Genomic DNA, 17,867 nt, shown 5'->3' on the forward strand with positions numbered 1-17,867 from the left:
AATGTGTGATAGGAAAAGGATGAAGGGGGAGTAATGCTATCTCGAATTTCCTTAGGTTGTTTCTCTTGCTTCTAGTCCTCGCGAAATTCCAATGACTCTGGTTTTTTCTTCTTCTTTTTCTTCTTGGTGCTTGGAGGTTCCTCTGGAGTCAGGCTTTCAAACATGAGCTCAAGTGGAATCCCAGTGGATGAGAGGAAGTTGGCTGGAGAAGTCGGTCTCGAATCAGGACCGGAAGAATAACAGCTGTCTTCAGAGTCAGAATGAACCGAACCACGTCTCGACTGATAGTTGCTGTAGCATCCTATTCCATCGGTACCGCCTGTGTGTTCAAACCCAAGGCAATATGCATCTAAGTCCATGTACAGTTAGCTAATGTTTATGTTGGGAAAGTCCTTTCTTTCTTACAGTCGCTTCCAAGGTCAATACCGGAGGTGTCTTCCGCTAGTTCGGCACTTCCACCCATCAAAGGCAACGTTGTACTACTGTAAGCAGAGAACATGAGCGAAGGTCGTAGTGGAGGAATTGGTCCCAGGTGAGGAGCCGGTCGTGGACAAGTTTCAAGCTTCCAGCTGTACAAGCTTTTCGTTTGATCCATTGTCATCGTCCTAGAAGTGATCATATCTAAGCATCGGTTCGCAATTTCGAGAAAAGAGCGACATCGTACCGTAATCGAGGTAGGAAATCGTTAAATTTTTTGTGGCAAGATAAGTGGTGGTGGACAGCAGAGTATTTGTCAGCATCACTTGTGAGTCGCAGCAAGTTCAATATTAACAAGACAAAACCGTGGATATCTGAAAGACAGTTAGCTGCTATTTTCGCAAGTCTCCAGTCTTTCTCTCAAACATACCTTTTACTCTATCGCCATTTTCAAAAGCTTCAATAAGCCGGGATACAAGATTGTATTTCTCGAGTATAATGTGATGCGTCGTTTCATGATGCATGCCGAAAACTAGGTGCAAAATCTTGAAAAAGATACAATGATAGATGCTACTATTTCTAATATGCTCGTCAGCAGCAACGCCAAATACCCATTTGAAATTCTACCTACGACTTCTCGAGAAAAGCCTCAACAAGGATCATCCAAAAATCTTCAGGTATACCGTCCAAAGTCTGTGATCTATCGGAAGCATCCACGAGCAGATAGAATATGATATCCAGGGTCTCCAGTTCCAGTAAACCGAGTTTCATGCTAACGACAATTATTATGTTAGACTTAGCGAATAGTAGTTTGACACAATTTACGTACTTTCCAGGCTGATTATTCGCAATAAATATGGAGCAAAATGTCCTGATATCCTTAGAAAGCAACGTCCGAAACTGTTTGCAAATATTGTACATTGGGCCATGTGGTGATAAAGTAGATGCAGATGCTCGACCTGCCGGTGTGCCACTATTTTGAACATCAGCGTTTTTAAGCAATGACGTTACATTCATCCATTTTTCTGTGTATTTACGTACCATATGACCAAAGACCTCGTGATATTTATTGCCAGACCTCGAATTTTATCATTTTTTGGTTCAGCAATACACTTTTAATCAGCAATGGTTATTTTCGTGCCTCATGAAAATTTTGCAGTTTACATACTTACGTGTATCAAATCCTGTATAAAGTCCTCTTGACCCATGGCTCTTAAAAGATATTCGCCAAACTCGGTTTGGGAGCATTCTTCAATGATACGTACTAATAGGTCTTTTGCCGCCTCTGCGAACTTCAATTCATCTGCAGTACATTATCAACTTAATATATTCAAAATCATACGACAAATCGGAAATACCTTCAAGCTGTATGGCATGTAAGAACCATTGTAAAAAGCCTTCTTCATACAATCGACTATACGCTTCACGCTGTTTCTCCCGTGTTTCCGTAGACATATCCGGTAAGAATAAAAGTGCAATGATAGAGTCTGAGATTTGCCCATACGACAGATACGGCAGCATGTAATGCATGAATTTTCCCGCATTAGCTTGCAATAACAATTCCTGAAGCATTTCCGAAGAATTTCTACGAATAAGATGCTGAAAAATCTTGGCAAAATGGTTCAAATTTCCTCCAGAGTTGGGCAGAAACACATCCATCAAATGGGATACTACACGATTCTTTGACTTAGCTCGGTGCCAGGTTTACGCAAATTTTGTCACATGTCATACCAATTTTCCCGAAATGTGTATCTTGTATCAAATTATGATTAGGTGACGAACCGCAAAGTAGCTCCATGGCGTGATATGATCGTTTCATAGCTTCGATATCCATGCAGCGGTCATGCTTGGCATACCTAGCTTTATCGAGGAGCGAAAGCTGACAAAGATCTGTCTTTTCATCTGCTGGCTGCAAAAGCGTGATATGTGACATGAATATATCCATCATTCCTAGAAATATCAAAAGATATCCATATTCAATGGGCCGAGAATTGCTGGATTGTGTCCCGGGAAAGCTTACCTTCTACTGATAAGACACTGACTACTTTAACATCCATTCGCGGTGTGGGTAGATTAAGTAATCGTTTTATGAGTTCTTCTGAAGACGATCGAAACTCTGCATCCTCTCTCGACGACGGCTGCGCTTGCACTCGTTCTCCGGAGGCTTCGTCCGAGGTGTTTGCAGTCGCGCTTGCTTCACGATCAGTGGCTTTATCGCCGCGATCTCCGGCTAGGACCGTTAATCGCGCTTCATCGCTAGCAATGTTGTCTGTAATAGCCGTCTTTAGAGGCTCGTGCCGATCCGGAGGCCGAATCTCTTTGTCATTGCTTGAATTCATCCGCGAAAGCAAAAAGGCGCATGAAAATTTGCGTCGTCACGACTTTTTCTTTTCTGGTAACCGCTCGGGTTTCACTAAACGATTTTCGAGTCGCACAAGGACCCGTGCGTCGCATCTCCGTCACCAAACATTTGGTCATCCTTTAAGTGACGAATTCCCTTTTCTCTTGATTCTTTCGTCTTCTTTCCACGATCATGCACTACTCTTCAGAAAAAAAACGGAGACTGGAGAGTCTAGACTATTATTATCAAGCCATTCACACTACGATATTGGCGAAACAGAATCCAGTGAGTGGATTGATTCCAGCTTCTGTTGCTGTTACGGTAGGTTTCTTGTTCTTGATATAGGAATGGGAAGTAACGGTCTCAACGATAAACGTAGACACATGGAGATTATACAGACGCATGGGTTCGGTAAGATGAAATCTAAAAGCAGGTCGGCAGTCTTAATTGACCAGGATGATAGTGACAATGTCTATTCTATTTATGCCGTTTACGGCCTTGCCTTGGCGTATCAGAGACTAGATGAAGACAATGGTCGAGCATGTAAGAGACTGGTTTTGTTTATATATTATAATGTGCCTGTTCTTAAAGACGGCTAGTCGAATTGAAGCATTCCGTCATAAAACTGATGCGTGGTCTGCTTTTTGCAATGATGCGCCAAGCGCAGAAGGTGGAGCAATTCAAAAAGACGCAGGCGTTGGAACATGCCTTGCATGCAAAGTATAATACGGCGACCGGGGAGACCGTTGTGGGAGATTTCGATTGGGGTCACTTACAGGTATGCTTGACTACGTGATGATACTGGACATGCATCCTTTGTTTTTCGGTGTGACAGATGGCTAAAGATATGTCTCACGATCAAGATCGATGCAACGAGTCTTTTCCTGGTCGCCCTTGCAGACATGACGACTAGTGGATATACGATTATTTATACACAAGACGAGGTTGATTTTATTCAGAATCTTGTTTTTTACATTGAACGTAAGTCTGCATCTTTAGCAGAAAGATACAACGAGGTCGAATGGCTTATCTATCGATGTACCATTAGGGGCTTACCGTACTCCAGACTATGGCATTTGGGAGCGTGGGAACAAGTCTAACCATGGCCAGCCAGAGTTGAATTCATCTTCTATCGGCATGGCAGTTGCAGCTTTGAGAGTAATCAATGGTCTCAACCTCTTTGGACCTCATGGTGGTCCGAGCTCCGTAAGTTGTCAAGAAAGGAAGTCATGCGCAGTTTGAACATCGCTGATAATTGCTCTTTATCAAGGTGATACATGTTTTGCCGGATGAAATCACGAGGAACTCGACGACGCTGCATAGTTTTTTGCCGAGGGAATCGAACTCCAAGGAAATCGATGGATCGGTGTTATCAGTTATTGGATTTCCAGCGTTTGCTATTGATGATCCACTCTTGATCAAACGCACCAAAGAGGAAGCAAAGGTCAAGCTGGAAGGGAAATATGGATGGAAGCGGTTCTTGAGAGATGGACATCAAACTGTTCTCGAAGATACGACGCGCCTTCACTACGATTTGAACGAACTCAAGATTTTTGAAAATATAGAGTCGGAATGGCCGCTTTTCTTTACGTATCTCGTTTTGGAGGGCTTGTTTACTGGTGATCTGAAACAAGCAGAAGAGTACCAACGAAAATTGGAGCCGCTTATTATCGATTCAGTCACCATGCAACCTATCGTACCCCACAGTCCTGTAGCGCTTGCATCGCCGATATCATCGCCAGGTTCAGTTCCTCGGTCGTATCAGGAGAGCAATGTCCACATACCTTTGTTGCCAGAATTGTACTATGTTCCGGCCGAAAATATTGAAGCAGAAAAGGCGCAACCGCATTCGCAGCAGAGATATCCAAATGACAATCTACCTTTGGTGTGGGCTTTATCACTTTACTTTTTAGGCCGTCTTATACAAGATGATTTACTATCACCATCCGAATTGGATCCACTTGGCCGACGATACAACTCGATGAAAGTGTCACGGCAACATGTCGTCCAAATAGTGCTATTGTCTGAGGATGGAGCTCTCCAGAACACGCTCTCTAAATATGGTCTGGAGACACAAACAGTTGACGAGATCTCGTCTGGTATCACGGTGTTGCACCCAAAGGCGTTAATGGAAATCTATGCTGGTCTAGGCCGCAACGGCAAGCTGGGTCTTAGCGGTAGACCAAAAAGGTAAGCTTCGAAAAGTATGTTCGCTATTAATACTATGCTAACACGGCCGTTTCTAGACCTATTGGCGTGCTGGGCACTTCTCGTCTTTACAGGATACAAGGACATATTTATGCATTTACCCCAAATTTTATGGACAATGAAGAGTTTTATCTCAATTCTGATCCTGATTATCTCGTATCAGCCTTTGAGAGTGAAATCAACTTTACAAGCAGAAATTGGTTTTATCCAGGACGACCCACGATGGTGATTGTGTTAACACATGCTTTACTCGGGACTCTGCGGGGACAAATACACGATTCGGCGATCTCCGAAGCACGACCCAACAATTCTCCCATTCCAGGAAACACGACCGATCGATCAAAGAAGAATCTGCTAAACTTTTTGAACAATCTGCGTTGCGGAGAGTGCAACGGTGTACGGATACGTTTATGCCGACTGACCGAATCTGTAACTACCAGCAACATTGAATCACTTGACTTTTTGATAAACCAACCAGACATGAACTGGGAAAGCATCTTGCGCGTTGCGCACAGGACAGCACATTACAGGCGCACGGCTTCCATTCATCGCAAGCTTGGTTACAATGAAAGCGAGACTCAAGCAAATACCCCAGGTGGTCACCGGACTCCTGGAAGTAAAACTCCTAAGCGACGCAGCACCACTTTCCAAGGGAAATCACTTGCCTCTCCTTTGGATAGACTTAACCAAGAGAGTTATTTCGAAGAAATTAGCCAGGCGCTCTCCAAACTGGAAACAAACGCGGAGCCAAGGTTCAAACTGAAAGATCCTGAGGATAGCCCGGTTCCTTCAGCTGCGAGAAAAGCTCTATCACACGCCGATAACACTGCCAGCGTTTCATGCAATGGTCAAGAATCCCAACTGACGGAGTCTCCAGCAGCGACAGACATGTTGTCACTTGTGCTTGGAGACCCTTCACAATTTTCTCAAGCAGTTGAGAGTCTCGTGGCCTCCGTGAACCTTTACGACCAAATTGGTGAGTTGTGATTCCAACAATGGATATATGTACATTTAGAGCTACATGTTAAATTTCGTCGCTTTAGATCTCTTGCAATACCTTGCGTCGTGCCAAAGCACTGACTATTATATCAACGAACTCGAAGCCACGATCAAAGAGCTTTTGGAGGAAGTGTATATCAAATCCATGCGACTCCAATACTGGTCTATAGCACGTCAATCAGCGGGGCTGCTCAAGAAGATTGTTCCATCCTTGACTATTAACATTACAGACCTTGTCATTCGCCAGAAACAAATAAGCATCGGCTCAGGTCCTCAAGAATACTTGATTTCTATGCCTACCGGTTCAGACGCATTAAGCAAGATGATTTCGGAGCACTGGTAATGTCGAAAATTGTGTCTTTTACAGATCATATCTAAACAACATTGTAGCAACGACGATATTCGGGAAGGACCGGTTGTTCAGGAAATTATCATATACCTTGGCAGCTTTATACGCACAGTCCCTCATATATTTGACGGTATTCTTCGACTGCGTACACACTATATCATCATTGCGTTGCGCGAGGAGATAAGCCGCATGAACAACTGCGACGAAGAAGAGGCGATCGAGCACTTGATGCAGCTGTCACCTTTTGAGCTTAAGTCACTCCTGGGTACCATTCTGTCGGGGCCTAGTCTCTGTGATGATACAAAGGATATTGTTGTACGGGATAAGCCTGGAGGATTGCTTATGCTATCGATGCCAACATCAGAAACTAAAGACAAGGAGGACAAGACTGCGACGATTGCAAACCTCGAAGATAGATCAGTGCCGAGATCTGGGGTGGCAGACGGCCGTGGGCAGAATACTATCCACATCACTGCACAGTCAGGAGGTTATGCATCTGGCAACTTTGCAAAGGTTGAAATCAATGGAAGCGTTATGAATGCAAATTCTCGAGGTATCCACATCTGGGCTATCGATCGTGGTGCCAAGCTAGTCTTGGAACATGCCTCTTTCGATACCCACATATCCGAAGAAGAAAGCCGCGAGTTCAAGCGCTTTGTGGATTGGTTGCCACTGGGAACAATATGTGTGATAGTTGCAAAGGATGACTTTACGGAGCATCTTGGCACAGATGGCATTGAAACATTTGAAAGCTTAGGCAGCAAGTACATACGGAAAGTCAGATATCGCGATTCCTATGCCTTTATCGGCGAGAAGGGTAAAGGGTTGGAGGACGAGAAATTTGAAGATTGAAGTACTTAATCGTTTTCTAGGTGGCGATCCAGATCAGATCGTTGAAGTACACAAAGGTTCCGCTGATGGTCCCACTGATGTGATCGAGAAACGATTCGATATATCACAATCTGCTAAAAATGATGAAGATATCAGCATTACGAGTCTATTCCCACACTCCAATGGCCGCTGGCTACGTCGTCGTAAAAACGACGGAGCACTCAACCGTGTCCCGCCTCATTTCTTTCCTCGTACGTGGCAAATCCTGGACAACTCGAAAGGATTACGCATCCATCAACATTTTTTGCCGCGTGATCCTACGGTGCTGGAGAAGACGGCTGAAGAATTCAACTTTGCACTTGCAGTTGAAGGATTCCTGGGATGGTTTGTTGACCCTGCTGAGAGACAGATTGCGGTAGAAACCATCAGCGTGATACACAAACTGAGGGAACGAAACCCGGAAATGCATTTTGACGAAGAGATTGATATTTCTCTTATTTTGGACAAGGCAATGGAGGACTTTTGGAACAAGTGGACTGCAAACCAAGCACGAGACAATCTGGGCTACAATGAAAACAAGGGCATAGCAAGGAAAATGTTCTACGATCTGCCTCAACATGGATCAACTGAAAGTACTTTTGCATACTTGGCAAAGGCGGCTCTAAAGACGCTTCCGTTTCAGTTTCACTACGATTCTGCCGAGCAGCAAATGCAGTAGAAACTAGTTCAACTTGATAATCAACTGTTGATAACATTTTACAACGGCTTACAAATATTGTTTAAACTTCATGGAGATCGAATCTGTCTATATTCTTTACGCTTTAGGTTCCAATCGTTCTTTGAGTTCTTCTAATCGTTCTACAGTGCTGGGTCCATGATTCCATATCTCTTGATAATTTCCATCTCTGTTGCAGGTTGGTAATCCAACTTGCTCCACTGCAAAACTCGCAGATACGCTGCCATACACACATGCCATGACTGGATCTTTGTTGGATTCAACCCATCCAACGCAGAGTCCGCCGCCTAGAAGCACCGTTTGTTAGAATCCAGGTAATGCAAAGCAGATACGAGAAAAGTGAACATACAGAATGCATTTCCGGCACCTGTCACGTCCCGAACCCGTGAATTTGACGTGTGGTATGCAGGCACCCATGTGTGTTGTCCATCCTTGGCAGCGACCAAAGCGCCCAATTTCCCTGAGCGGATAATAACGGTCGTGTCTTTTCCGTTCAATAGTTCCCGGATTCTCTTGGCGACTACCTCAACATCCTCCTTATCGTTTGCTGTCGGCGCACCGAGCAAGCACGCAGCTTCTCCGTGATTTGGCGTAAGGATATCCACCATCCCTGCTGCTTGGCAGACGAGGTCCAGGCGCTATTATTCTAATTTGATAGCCGTACGTATACCGCTTGAAAATAACGAATACCTACCTCTGCTCGGCACGACCAAGGCACGGGTTCCCAGATAAACGAGCAGGCCTGAGTGACCTTATTGGTAGCTTCCCTTTCCCTCCAGCGGGTTACAATTTCTATAGCACGTTCAGGCGACGAAATGATATGGATAGCTTTGAGGGTAGGGACCCAGTCCTCGGGAGGATCGTCGGCGGTAGTTCTTATGATGGGGTGAATGTACTCAAAATCGCTATCATTCGATATAGTTTTAGCTTCTTCCCTGCATAGCGTACACGCCTTTTCATATTTACTTGATCTAGCATGCGTATTACCGTTGATCGTCGGATTGAAATATATTAAGTCCTCTCGTAGTATGCTGGTCCATGTGTACACGATGTATGAGTGAAATATCAAGACTCTCCAGCTGATCACTGATCTGTTTGGGATGGTCAAATCCTTCCTGCGATATGTATCCAATTTTCTTGCTCTCTTGCGGGCCATTGCACCAGACTCGCATACCTGATAAAACATAAGGCACCACACTGTTATGCACTCGCTCCTCTACTCCTTGTCCAGCATCAAAAAGAAAGAAAGCATACCATAGATGGCGTAAATGCCAGCGCCTCCCAGAATGTCGCGTTTCTCTGTTCCATCTTGGTAACGAATGTCATCTATAATGAGGCTTCCCAGGGACGCAAACACCACGGGCTTCGTATCTCTCTGCGTGGCCATGTTGAAAGCGATTTAGATAACAGTAAAATCCCGAAATTTGAGCTTTCTTTTTCAACATATCACAGTATTTCTGTTTTCAGGTCTTTCTTCATATTCCTCTATTCCTTTTCCTATTTCATCCTATAGTTATTTTCATATTTACAAGCATCCAAATTGCGAATCACTGTGAATATGTTATAAAATCTTAAATTCAACATCATTCGCGGAATACAATAACGACTCCTGTGTTTCAGTATGTAGTCTGTAAAGTCAATTAATGGATAAAGCACTATAACGAGGAGGCATCATTTTATCGACAGGTCCTTTATACATTAGAATAAAGATAAGCCTGTCTAGTCCTTTGTTACGAGTGGGCTGCCACCATTTGTTGCAGTTGCAGCTCAAGATATTCATTTTCGCTAACACGCCCCTGATTTTTGAAGTTATCCAAAATTCATTGTGCTTATTATACTCGTTATAAATGGATCGTCGATGGGACTCGCCAAGGGCAAGATTGTCTTTAGGAATGAAGAAAGCGGGATATCATTTACTTGTGCGTATTGAAAAAGAAAAGGAGAACGAAAACAAAATGCAACAAGACTATTAGCTTTTTAGTATTCGGCAGCTTCATCCTCAATTTCGGAATCGCCGAGGGAGTCAGAGCCAACTTCTTCGTAGTCCTTCTCAAGAGCGGCCAAGTCCTACAAATAGTAGGACTATAAGTAAAATGTATTGCTAATGTAGTATGCATGTATAATAACTTACCTCTCTAGCTTCACTAAATTCTCCTTCTTCCATACCTTCGCCGACATACCAGTGGACAAAGGCACGCTTGGCGTACATCAAATCGAACTTATGGTCAAGACGAGCCCAAGCTTCAGCGATGGCAGTGGTGTTGCTGAGCATGCAGACGGCTCTGTTGACATCGGCCATGTCTGCATCGGGGACAACGGTGGGTTTCTGGTGGTTGATACCGACCTTAAAACCGGTAGGGCACCAGTCGACAAACTGGATGGTGCGCTTCATCTTGATAGATGTGATGGCAGCGTTAGTATCCTTTGGAACGACGTCGCCGCGGTAGAGCAAGCAGCAAGACATGTATTTGCCGTGGCGAGGGTCGCACTTGACCATCTGGTTGTTAGGTTCAAAGCAAGCGCTTGTAATCTCCTGAACAGAGAGCTGTTCGTGGTATCTCTTGGCAGCGGAGATGATGGGTGCATAGGTGACAAGAGGGAAGTGGATACGGGGGTAAGGCACCAAGTTGGTCTGGAATTCGTTCAAATCGACGTTCAAGGAACCATCGAAACGGAGAGAGGCGGTGATCGAGGAAACAACTTGAGCGATAAGACGGTTCAAGTTACGGTAGGTTGGGCGCTCAATATCGAGATTACGACGGCAGATGTCATAGATAGCCTCGTTGTCGACCATGAAGGAGCAGTCGGAGTGCTCAAGCGTGGTGTGGGTGGTCAGGATGGAGTTGTAAGGCTCAACGACAGCGGTTGAGACCTGAGGAGCAGGGTAAACGGAGAATTCTAGCTTGGACTTTTTGCCATAGTCGACAGACAGACGCTCCATCAAGAGTGCACCGAAACCGGAGCCAGTACCACCGCCGAAGGAGTGGAAGACAAGGAAACCTTGTAGACCCTGGCAGTTATCAGCCAACTTGCGAATGCGGTCAAGGACAGTGTCGACAAGCTCCTTGCCAACAGTATAGTGACCTCGGGCGTAGTTATTGGCAGCATCTTCCTTGCCGGTGATCAATTGCTCTGATAGAGGAGTGTAAAGACGTGTCAGCCGGTACGTGGTTAGCAAGAGACACAGTTTTGTTTTGGTACAACTGTACCTGGATGGAAAAGTTGACGGTAGCTGCCAGTGCGGACTTCATCTACAACGGTGGGTTCCAAGTCGGCAAAAACTGTACGTGGTACATGCTTTCCGGAACTTGTTTCGCTGAAGAAGGTGTCAAAAGACTTGTCACCTTGGGGTTCTTCGCCGGGAATGCGACCATCAGGTTGGATACCGTGCTCTAAGCAGTACTGTCATCGCGTTAAAGATCTATCCCATGTTTCTTCCTTCTGGAGTTTGCGAGTATTACCAGTTCCCAGCATGCATTGCCGATTTGGATACCAGCCTAAAAACCGACATCGAGGTCGGATCCCGTCAAGAAGTGATATAAAAAAGGCGGCGAGCACTTTGATCGCTTACCTGACCGACGTGGACGCTAATGATTTCACGCATGTTCGAGTATGTATTTGATGGTGTTTGAGACTGTCGATAGTTCCAAGATTAGGGCAGGAGACCGACGTATAAAGGCGGAAAGAGTTTAGGGAAAAGAGAGGTTGGACGACGCGTTTTAAGTGCACATGTGGGTTATAACTGCGCACCAATCAAGGAGATCCTGAATGCACTTCACGAGTTTGGGTCGCCTGACTGCGGGCCTTATGCATTCAAACCAGTTTGTTTTCAGCTCGTTATACATGACTCTTCTAATCTGCTGAAGCGTAATGCATTGCTTCAACAAGGCGATCTAGGCAGCTACTATCTATAGTATGTCACTCCTCAAAATCGTCAGAAACTGTATCAAAACTCTGAAATGAATCAATGTTCGTTAACCGGTAATGAATGTTCTAGACATATATAGTAGGTACACCAACCATCTTTCACGCTAAAGACACATAGAGTTCTAAGCCAGTAGCACTCCTGAGGTCCGATGCCCTGAAAGACAAGCATGGACTCCTTGTTGGCCATATTAGCGACCTAGCAGGAACACCAAATGCCAGGGTATCGAAAAATTGTCGACCTCCGTCACTCTGGAAAGAATAAAGCGAGCAACGAACGAATCAGGTATTCGCTAGAGCTGTTACTAGCTATTTTGTCCTTTTATCATGTCATATAAGGATGATCGGGTATTTTGAAGGCTCTAGATAGATCTCTGTTTTGCTGCTGGTGCGCATCATCCACTGCAAAACCTGCAGGGGACTTTCTCCCTACTGCGCTTACGGTTCTTATCGGTAACTTCTATGCTCAATATTTTCGTAATCTCCATAAAAAGGCTCTTGAAGCCGGCAGGTCGCTTTCGTAGTTGTTGAGACACGCGCTTACATTGGATTTTGACGGCAAGCGATCCATTCATCAAGTTCGGCCTTGTGTACAACCATGAGACCGAGGTTTAATCTTAGAAACATTACTTGCAAACTTTCATACAATGCAGGTGGACCTAGTGCGGTTTATTGAAATTGCTCTACGGCATAGTCACCTTCGATCCTATATTACGTGTTTTCACGAATTCATCGTCAAAGCACCATATCTTGAACTATACAGGCGTCGACATTCCGCAAGAGACGGCAAGTCCGCTCGGATGTGTTCCTGTTGGAAGCGCGACCTGTCGGGTTGCCTTTGGAGAAAAGGAGAAAACAAGTTCACATTCATAATACTCGCACCTCAAGAGAGCTTAGAAAGTGCTCTTTCAAAGTACTATAGATATCGATTTTCATAACGATTGTATTTCTCGCTATCACTTGTTTCTGCATCATCTTCAGCTTCCATGATACCGGCTGTCATCCCGACAAGTCAGCCAGTTAGTATGCCACAACAGCGATTGTGCAACCGATGGGCTTACATTAGTATCATTCTGTGTCGCAACATGACATAAAGAGTGCTACACATGCGAGGCACAACTGAAAACGCGCTAAAAAGTCTAGGAACCCAGGGTCGGGAACCTCGCATACACTTGCACGAGGTAAGGCACAAGTCCGCCCTTGGAACTCCCTTTTCTTTTTTGTTCCTCCATCTTCATCTGTTGCAATTCTCAACGTTCTCTCATCAGAGTAGATTTAACGACTACAAACACCATGAATTTCTAGAATACTACGCATCTAAATGCTGCTTGGGACAGAGTTAGAAGAAGAAATAGCACTTTGGTTTACTCTCAACGTCGCCATCCAATCCTCAGTATACTCGGTTTTTGCTATATCCATCCTTTTGCGAGACATTCGGCGTACACACCAGACCTTTCATAAACTAGATGTTACAGGCGCGTTTCCACTTTCTTGCAGATGGATTTAGTAACTCTCGTGTATCAGTTGCAAAATATCATCCAAGATGGAAGGATACGACTGCAGATGAAGCACATGCAGCGGCACATGTTGGATATCGGCTCCTAACTTGGTTCTATGTACTCTGACGTTGTTGCTCAGTTCAGATGATGATTGAAATGAATCGCAATATACACCATCAACGTAGCCGAGCTGTGTTGCTAAATTGTAAAAGCTAACGCCAAGTTGATAAGCGACATTCCTTCTATCCTTCTCGCTCGCTGCACTTTGCTGGTGGAGATATGATCTAGTGCTCAGTTTGGGCCTGGTAGAATAATACAATCTCTTCACTGTTGCGAAGCTTGCGTAAATGCCTTTTTTTTTTGCATGTATCCCCCGAGTTTTCAAATGGGCTACTTCATGCATGCAATGCCATTGAGCCGGCACGTCGATCCATCATTCCATTCTGATGATTTCCAAACAGTGGATCAATAGAAATCCTATCTAGACCAAATCGTTTGACTATACACAACAAAACCATGATATACGAAGATAACAGCAAATAGATAGATGATATTTCAAAGGATGGGAAAGGAAACATTTTCAAAGGCGAGAAGGAATAGGAATATGAGAAACTATGTGCGTAGTGGAAAGGGAATAAGTGAAAACAGAAAGCATCATTTCCAACGGGAGCATTTACACGTAGCAAAGCGGTATACATGGACTATATACAAATCAAGGGGGATACAAATCAGTCTGGTATGCTTTCGATATGTTCAGCAATGCAGTTTTTTGTTGCCGTTTCAACGGCGCGCACGTGCGGCGTGTTTGGCGGCTCGTGCCTCCTCGGCTTCGCTGGCTCGGCGTCGCTTGGACTCTTGAATCTGCTGCATTCGCTTTATACGGTTCTCTGGAAAAAATAAACCGATGCATTAATGATTTCTCTTTTCCTTCCTGCCACAGCTTTTTATCCAAGACTCACCTTCCAACGCTTGATCGTGATTCTTGGAGATCGACTGGTTGAACTGAATCATTTCATTGAAACTGATCTGTTGCGTACGCGAGCCATTGTGGTGCGTCACCATGCTGCGACATTCGACTGGTCGGGCGTAAGGAGCTCCTGCCGCGCGAACAGTGTTGCTTGCAGGTCTTGCACTAGGACGCTTGATAAACATAGAAGACGTTTTCGGGGCAGCAGGTTGAATAGGATGCTTTCGGAAGGATAAAGCAGGCCCTCCTTGTGTCTTGGAAGAAGCAAACGACGATGATGATCGATTGACAACAGTGCAAGAGCCGGAGCTAGAGCTTCGACGGATACCACCTTTGCTTCCAGTATTGACCGAGGATGGCGTTTCTGGCGGGATATATTCCTCTTCGTACTGCTTTTTGATACGGTTCTTGCCCTCGAAACGGAATTTGAGTTTTGACAGATCGCAATCAAAATGAGAATTTTTGTCGACATTGGAGAGATAATTGATGGGTGCATACATGGCTTCCAATGGACGGATTGACACGTCTGTACCTAAAGTTAGAATTGCATTAGGTCTCCATCGTTGTCAATTTACAATGATTCGCATGAAATGCTTACCATTCACATCATAATCCGCAAGCCATTTGTCGATCAAATGATCTGCCAGGATGACAGGATTATCCCTTCGGCTCTCTTGGATTATACTCGCAAACATGCGTTCCTCCTCAGATTGTACATCGATGAGAAAATATTTGCTGACAATGGCACCCAGAAAGTTGACACTCTTGCAATTGTCAGTTGCTGCAGCTTTTAATATCTAAAGACGGAACAGCATTAAATCAAACCATCCGAGACAATCAAAAGATATGACCAAGAATGAAAAAAAAGTACGACAGCCGAGCAGCAAACAACCAACACAAAAGAAGGGAGGAGAAGAACGACGCGTTTTCCATCTTTGACATCCACAAACAAGATGCCCAAGACATTCCGTTCGTTGTTTACAGCATGACCCCGAGTACACTCATGCAAATAAAAAAATTTCTCTTTTGCTTCAAATGGATATTCTCCGATGGCATGAAAACACCGATTTTGAAAAAGATAAATACTTTCCCAGGTGTTGTCGCTCCCATCTCAGTGTGATGGAAACTGAGGAAAAACAATGGGGTGTTCATACACCGTGTACATGCAGATAAAGTGTGGTGATTTTGTTTTGTCCTCCACCCGTTGTAAAAATCCCGACTGGTGTAAAAACACACCAGTATTTTTGTACATGGCGTATGAATTAAGACTCCGCGCGCTGAAGGAGAGGAGAAAAACACGAATTTTTTTTTCTGTGTCTCTTCTCTCCCCACGGGAGCCATCAACATTGACCACACACTCTCTCCACATAGCTCGCCGCGTACGAGAGAAACATTTGAAGACAAAGTAGTTTAACCTACCTCATTGAGACGGATGAATGGGATACTGTTTGAACGTCTGTTGTACGTGAATCCCAGTGCAAGCAGCAAGTTAATTCTTTCTGTCCGCGTTAACTTGCTAAAGTTCACCAGTACATCGTGGTCGTAAGCACCCTCCAGCACCTTGGCAACATCCTTGGAGGGCCAGTTTGGCTTGTTCAACACCGACAGGAGATTCGGCGCCATGTTCAGGAGAAAAGGATAAAGACTCGCCACCAGGGAGGGAAGGCCCAGATTTATAGCCTTTTGGCAAATTCGGAGTCTCAACTGCGGTAATGTGACCAATTACCACAGCACCAATCGAAACAAGAGGAGACGAAAAAATACCAGAATTCTTGCTACGTGAGAGCACCGTGCAATCCCATATCCCCCTATCAGCCGCAGCACACCACTGCGCCGTCGTATGGTCCAAATCAATAGTCGCACAAGATGTGATGTTGATGAATCATATCTCTTCCAAAACTTTTTCAAAGCCGAGACAAAAGCAAATGGGGTCACTTTCTACCAACTCATCCAAACCTCGTGTCAAGGCATCATCAATTGTCAAAAAATGATGCCCGAATTTCTCCCACACCCCGGTTTCTTGCATCCAAGGCTGCACAGAATCCTTGGCCATGCTTAAATCAGCAAGATAGTGGTCAACTACACTGTTGTTAGATGATGATGCAGCATTATCTTGGTTATTCAAGGGATAATTTGGTGGTACCCATGAAACATGATGCAACATCACCTGCTGCAGTTGCTCGTGACATCCAAATAATTGCATCCAAAAGTCACGAGTGACCAGCATCCGCGTGGTCGAGATGTGAATAACCCGTAAATGTGGCAGATGCTGTGCAAAGTATAGCCAGGCAAAGGAAGGTGCACGACATGGCAATCGCTCGTATGCCCTTGATAACGGATGCACTCGCCGAAACGCCAGGGAAAGGATACGGAGGCGTTGGAGTCTCGTCAGAAGCAAGATGCAGCGAGTTGTGAGGTCAGGGTCAGACTCATTCAAAACAATGGCTAGCTTTTCGAGATTTGGCGAATGTTCTATGAGCGTTTTCAACATCGAGTAGGACACGGCATCGGATAAAGCAATGCGATGGAAGCTTTGTGAATGGAAAATGGAGGTATAAGTGGATGAGGGTATCGGTGTAACATGGTTCACTGCAATGGCGGCTGCGGTCAAGTTCAGTATGTTGTGGGCTGCGTCATCCGTCGACGGTTCAATGAGCACACGCTGCAGCAGCAAAGTGCGCAGTTTGCCTTGATATATTTCAATAAGCCGTTTGAATGTATGATGCTTTACGGTGCAGCATAAAAGCGTAAGGGATGATAGTGGTGGATGGTACTCGATAAGTGTTGCAAAATCGTCAAATGTATCGCGGCAATTCTCCAGGTACAAAGTAGTTAACAGCGGACAGTTTGCAAAGAAGAAACGCAGGCCGTAATGTTCGGATCGAGCTTTCGGATGGAAGTCAATTCTCAAAGCTCGTAGATTAGGAACAAGCTGAGCCAAGAGTCTCGAGTTTCTGAGGTCATAATGCGGTCCATTGGTGAGGTCACGACAAAGCGAGCGTACAAATGATCCAAATTGCCGTGCCCCGTGAAACGGGGCTTTTCGAGACAAAATATCCGTAGCAAGTTGCACTCCAGCAGAGTCGGATTTTTCGTCATCTTCCCTCGGCAATATTAGCTCCTTGTCTTGCCAAAGATAAGGCACGCATTGATGGTAAAGCCTTCGGCAGGTTAATGCCATTGATTTCAGGTCGCTGTGCTCATATACGGGATATTCCCAACCGAGAAATTGTGTATCTGCACGATGTCTTGCATGTTCCGCAGTGAGTTCGATGATGATATCGAGTATTTCGCAAGGCAGCTGCTGAATCTTTGCCGGAGTTGCATTGCTGCTAGTAGTAGATACGGGCGAGTTTCGGTCGTCAAGCATCACTGGGCCACGCAAATGAAAGGGTTGGTTGGAGGGAAGAGAAAGAGCAGCAAGTCTCGAGAGAAAACCAATGGCCTCCTGCTGAAAGTATAAGGTTTGTGCGGGTCACAGGCGCTTGACTTTATATGGATGTTAAGGGCCTTCGCTGCCTGCTGCACCGTCGAATTTTCAATCGGTTATCATGCAAATCTATTAAAGTATATATATATATATATATATATATATA

The 17,867-nt window shown here is 44.8% G+C and overlaps 7 protein-coding genes across 7 annotated transcripts; 1 reads left to right on the forward strand and 6 right to left on the reverse strand.

The window, feature by feature from the left end:
- Positions 1–71: 71 nt before the first annotated feature.
- On the reverse strand, positions 72–2,756 carry VTP01DRAFT_3275 (uncharacterized protein; the record flags this gene model as incomplete). Its single annotated transcript, XM_069381828.1, has 11 exons — positions 72–349; positions 406–605; positions 665–791; positions 848–996; positions 1,049–1,189; positions 1,247–1,390; positions 1,459–1,529; positions 1,590–1,720; positions 1,776–2,087; positions 2,149–2,367; positions 2,438–2,756. 11 exons carry the CDS (start codon positions 2,754–2,756, stop codon positions 72–74), a joined length of 2,091 nt encoding a protein of 696 aa, XP_069236433.1.
- Positions 2,757–2,950: 194 nt separating this feature from the next.
- VTP01DRAFT_3276 (uncharacterized protein) lies at positions 2,951–7,863 on the forward strand (the record flags this gene model as incomplete). The annotated part of the gene is made up of 11 exons (XM_069381829.1): positions 2,951–3,079; positions 3,138–3,169; positions 3,222–3,301; positions 3,358–3,536; positions 3,622–3,739; positions 3,807–3,964; positions 4,029–4,948; positions 5,005–5,942; positions 6,010–6,304; positions 6,356–7,131; positions 7,187–7,863. 11 exons carry the CDS (start codon positions 2,951–2,953, stop codon positions 7,861–7,863), a joined length of 4,302 nt encoding a protein of 1,433 aa, XP_069236434.1.
- A 96-nt stretch (positions 7,864–7,959) lies between these two features.
- Positions 7,960–9,268, reverse strand: VTP01DRAFT_3277 (uncharacterized protein; the record flags this gene model as incomplete). Its single annotated transcript, XM_069381830.1, has 5 exons — positions 7,960–8,168; positions 8,231–8,519; positions 8,576–8,786; positions 8,869–9,055; positions 9,136–9,268. 5 exons carry the CDS (start codon positions 9,266–9,268, stop codon positions 7,960–7,962), a joined length of 1,029 nt encoding a protein of 342 aa, XP_069236435.1.
- A 590-nt stretch (positions 9,269–9,858) lies between these two features.
- Positions 9,859–11,485, reverse strand: VTP01DRAFT_3278 (uncharacterized protein; the record flags this gene model as incomplete). The annotated part of the gene is made up of 5 exons (XM_069381831.1): positions 9,859–9,948; positions 10,013–11,013; positions 11,091–11,283; positions 11,343–11,378; positions 11,453–11,485. The coding sequence occupies 5 exons, from the start codon at positions 11,483–11,485 to the stop codon at positions 9,859–9,861; spliced, it is 1,353 nt and encodes a 450-aa protein (XP_069236436.1).
- A 2,214-nt stretch (positions 11,486–13,699) lies between these two features.
- On the reverse strand, positions 13,700–14,002 carry VTP01DRAFT_3279 (uncharacterized protein; the record flags this gene model as incomplete). The annotated part of the gene is made up of 1 exon (XM_069381832.1): positions 13,700–14,002. One exon carries the CDS (start codon positions 14,000–14,002, stop codon positions 13,700–13,702), a length of 303 nt encoding a protein of 100 aa, XP_069236437.1.
- Positions 14,003–14,084: 82 nt separating this feature from the next.
- VTP01DRAFT_3280 (uncharacterized protein) lies at positions 14,085–15,894 on the reverse strand (the record flags this gene model as incomplete). Its single annotated transcript, XM_069381834.1, has 4 exons — positions 14,085–14,191; positions 14,264–14,803; positions 14,870–15,068; positions 15,691–15,894. The coding sequence occupies 4 exons, from the start codon at positions 15,892–15,894 to the stop codon at positions 14,085–14,087; spliced, it is 1,050 nt and encodes a 349-aa protein (XP_069236438.1).
- A 259-nt stretch (positions 15,895–16,153) lies between these two features.
- Positions 16,154–17,641, reverse strand: VTP01DRAFT_3281 (uncharacterized protein; the record flags this gene model as incomplete). The annotated part of the gene is made up of 1 exon (XM_069381835.1): positions 16,154–17,641. One exon carries the CDS (start codon positions 17,639–17,641, stop codon positions 16,154–16,156), a length of 1,488 nt encoding a protein of 495 aa, XP_069236439.1.
- Between the last annotated feature and the right edge of the window lie 226 nt (positions 17,642–17,867).

This window comes from Rhizomucor pusillus, assembly GCF_041956525.1.
Source record: "Rhizomucor pusillus strain CBS 183.67 unplaced genomic scaffold VTP01scaffold_16, whole genome shotgun sequence".
In the NCBI taxonomy this organism is placed as follows: domain Eukaryota; kingdom Fungi; phylum Mucoromycota; class Mucoromycetes; order Mucorales; family Lichtheimiaceae; genus Rhizomucor; species Rhizomucor pusillus.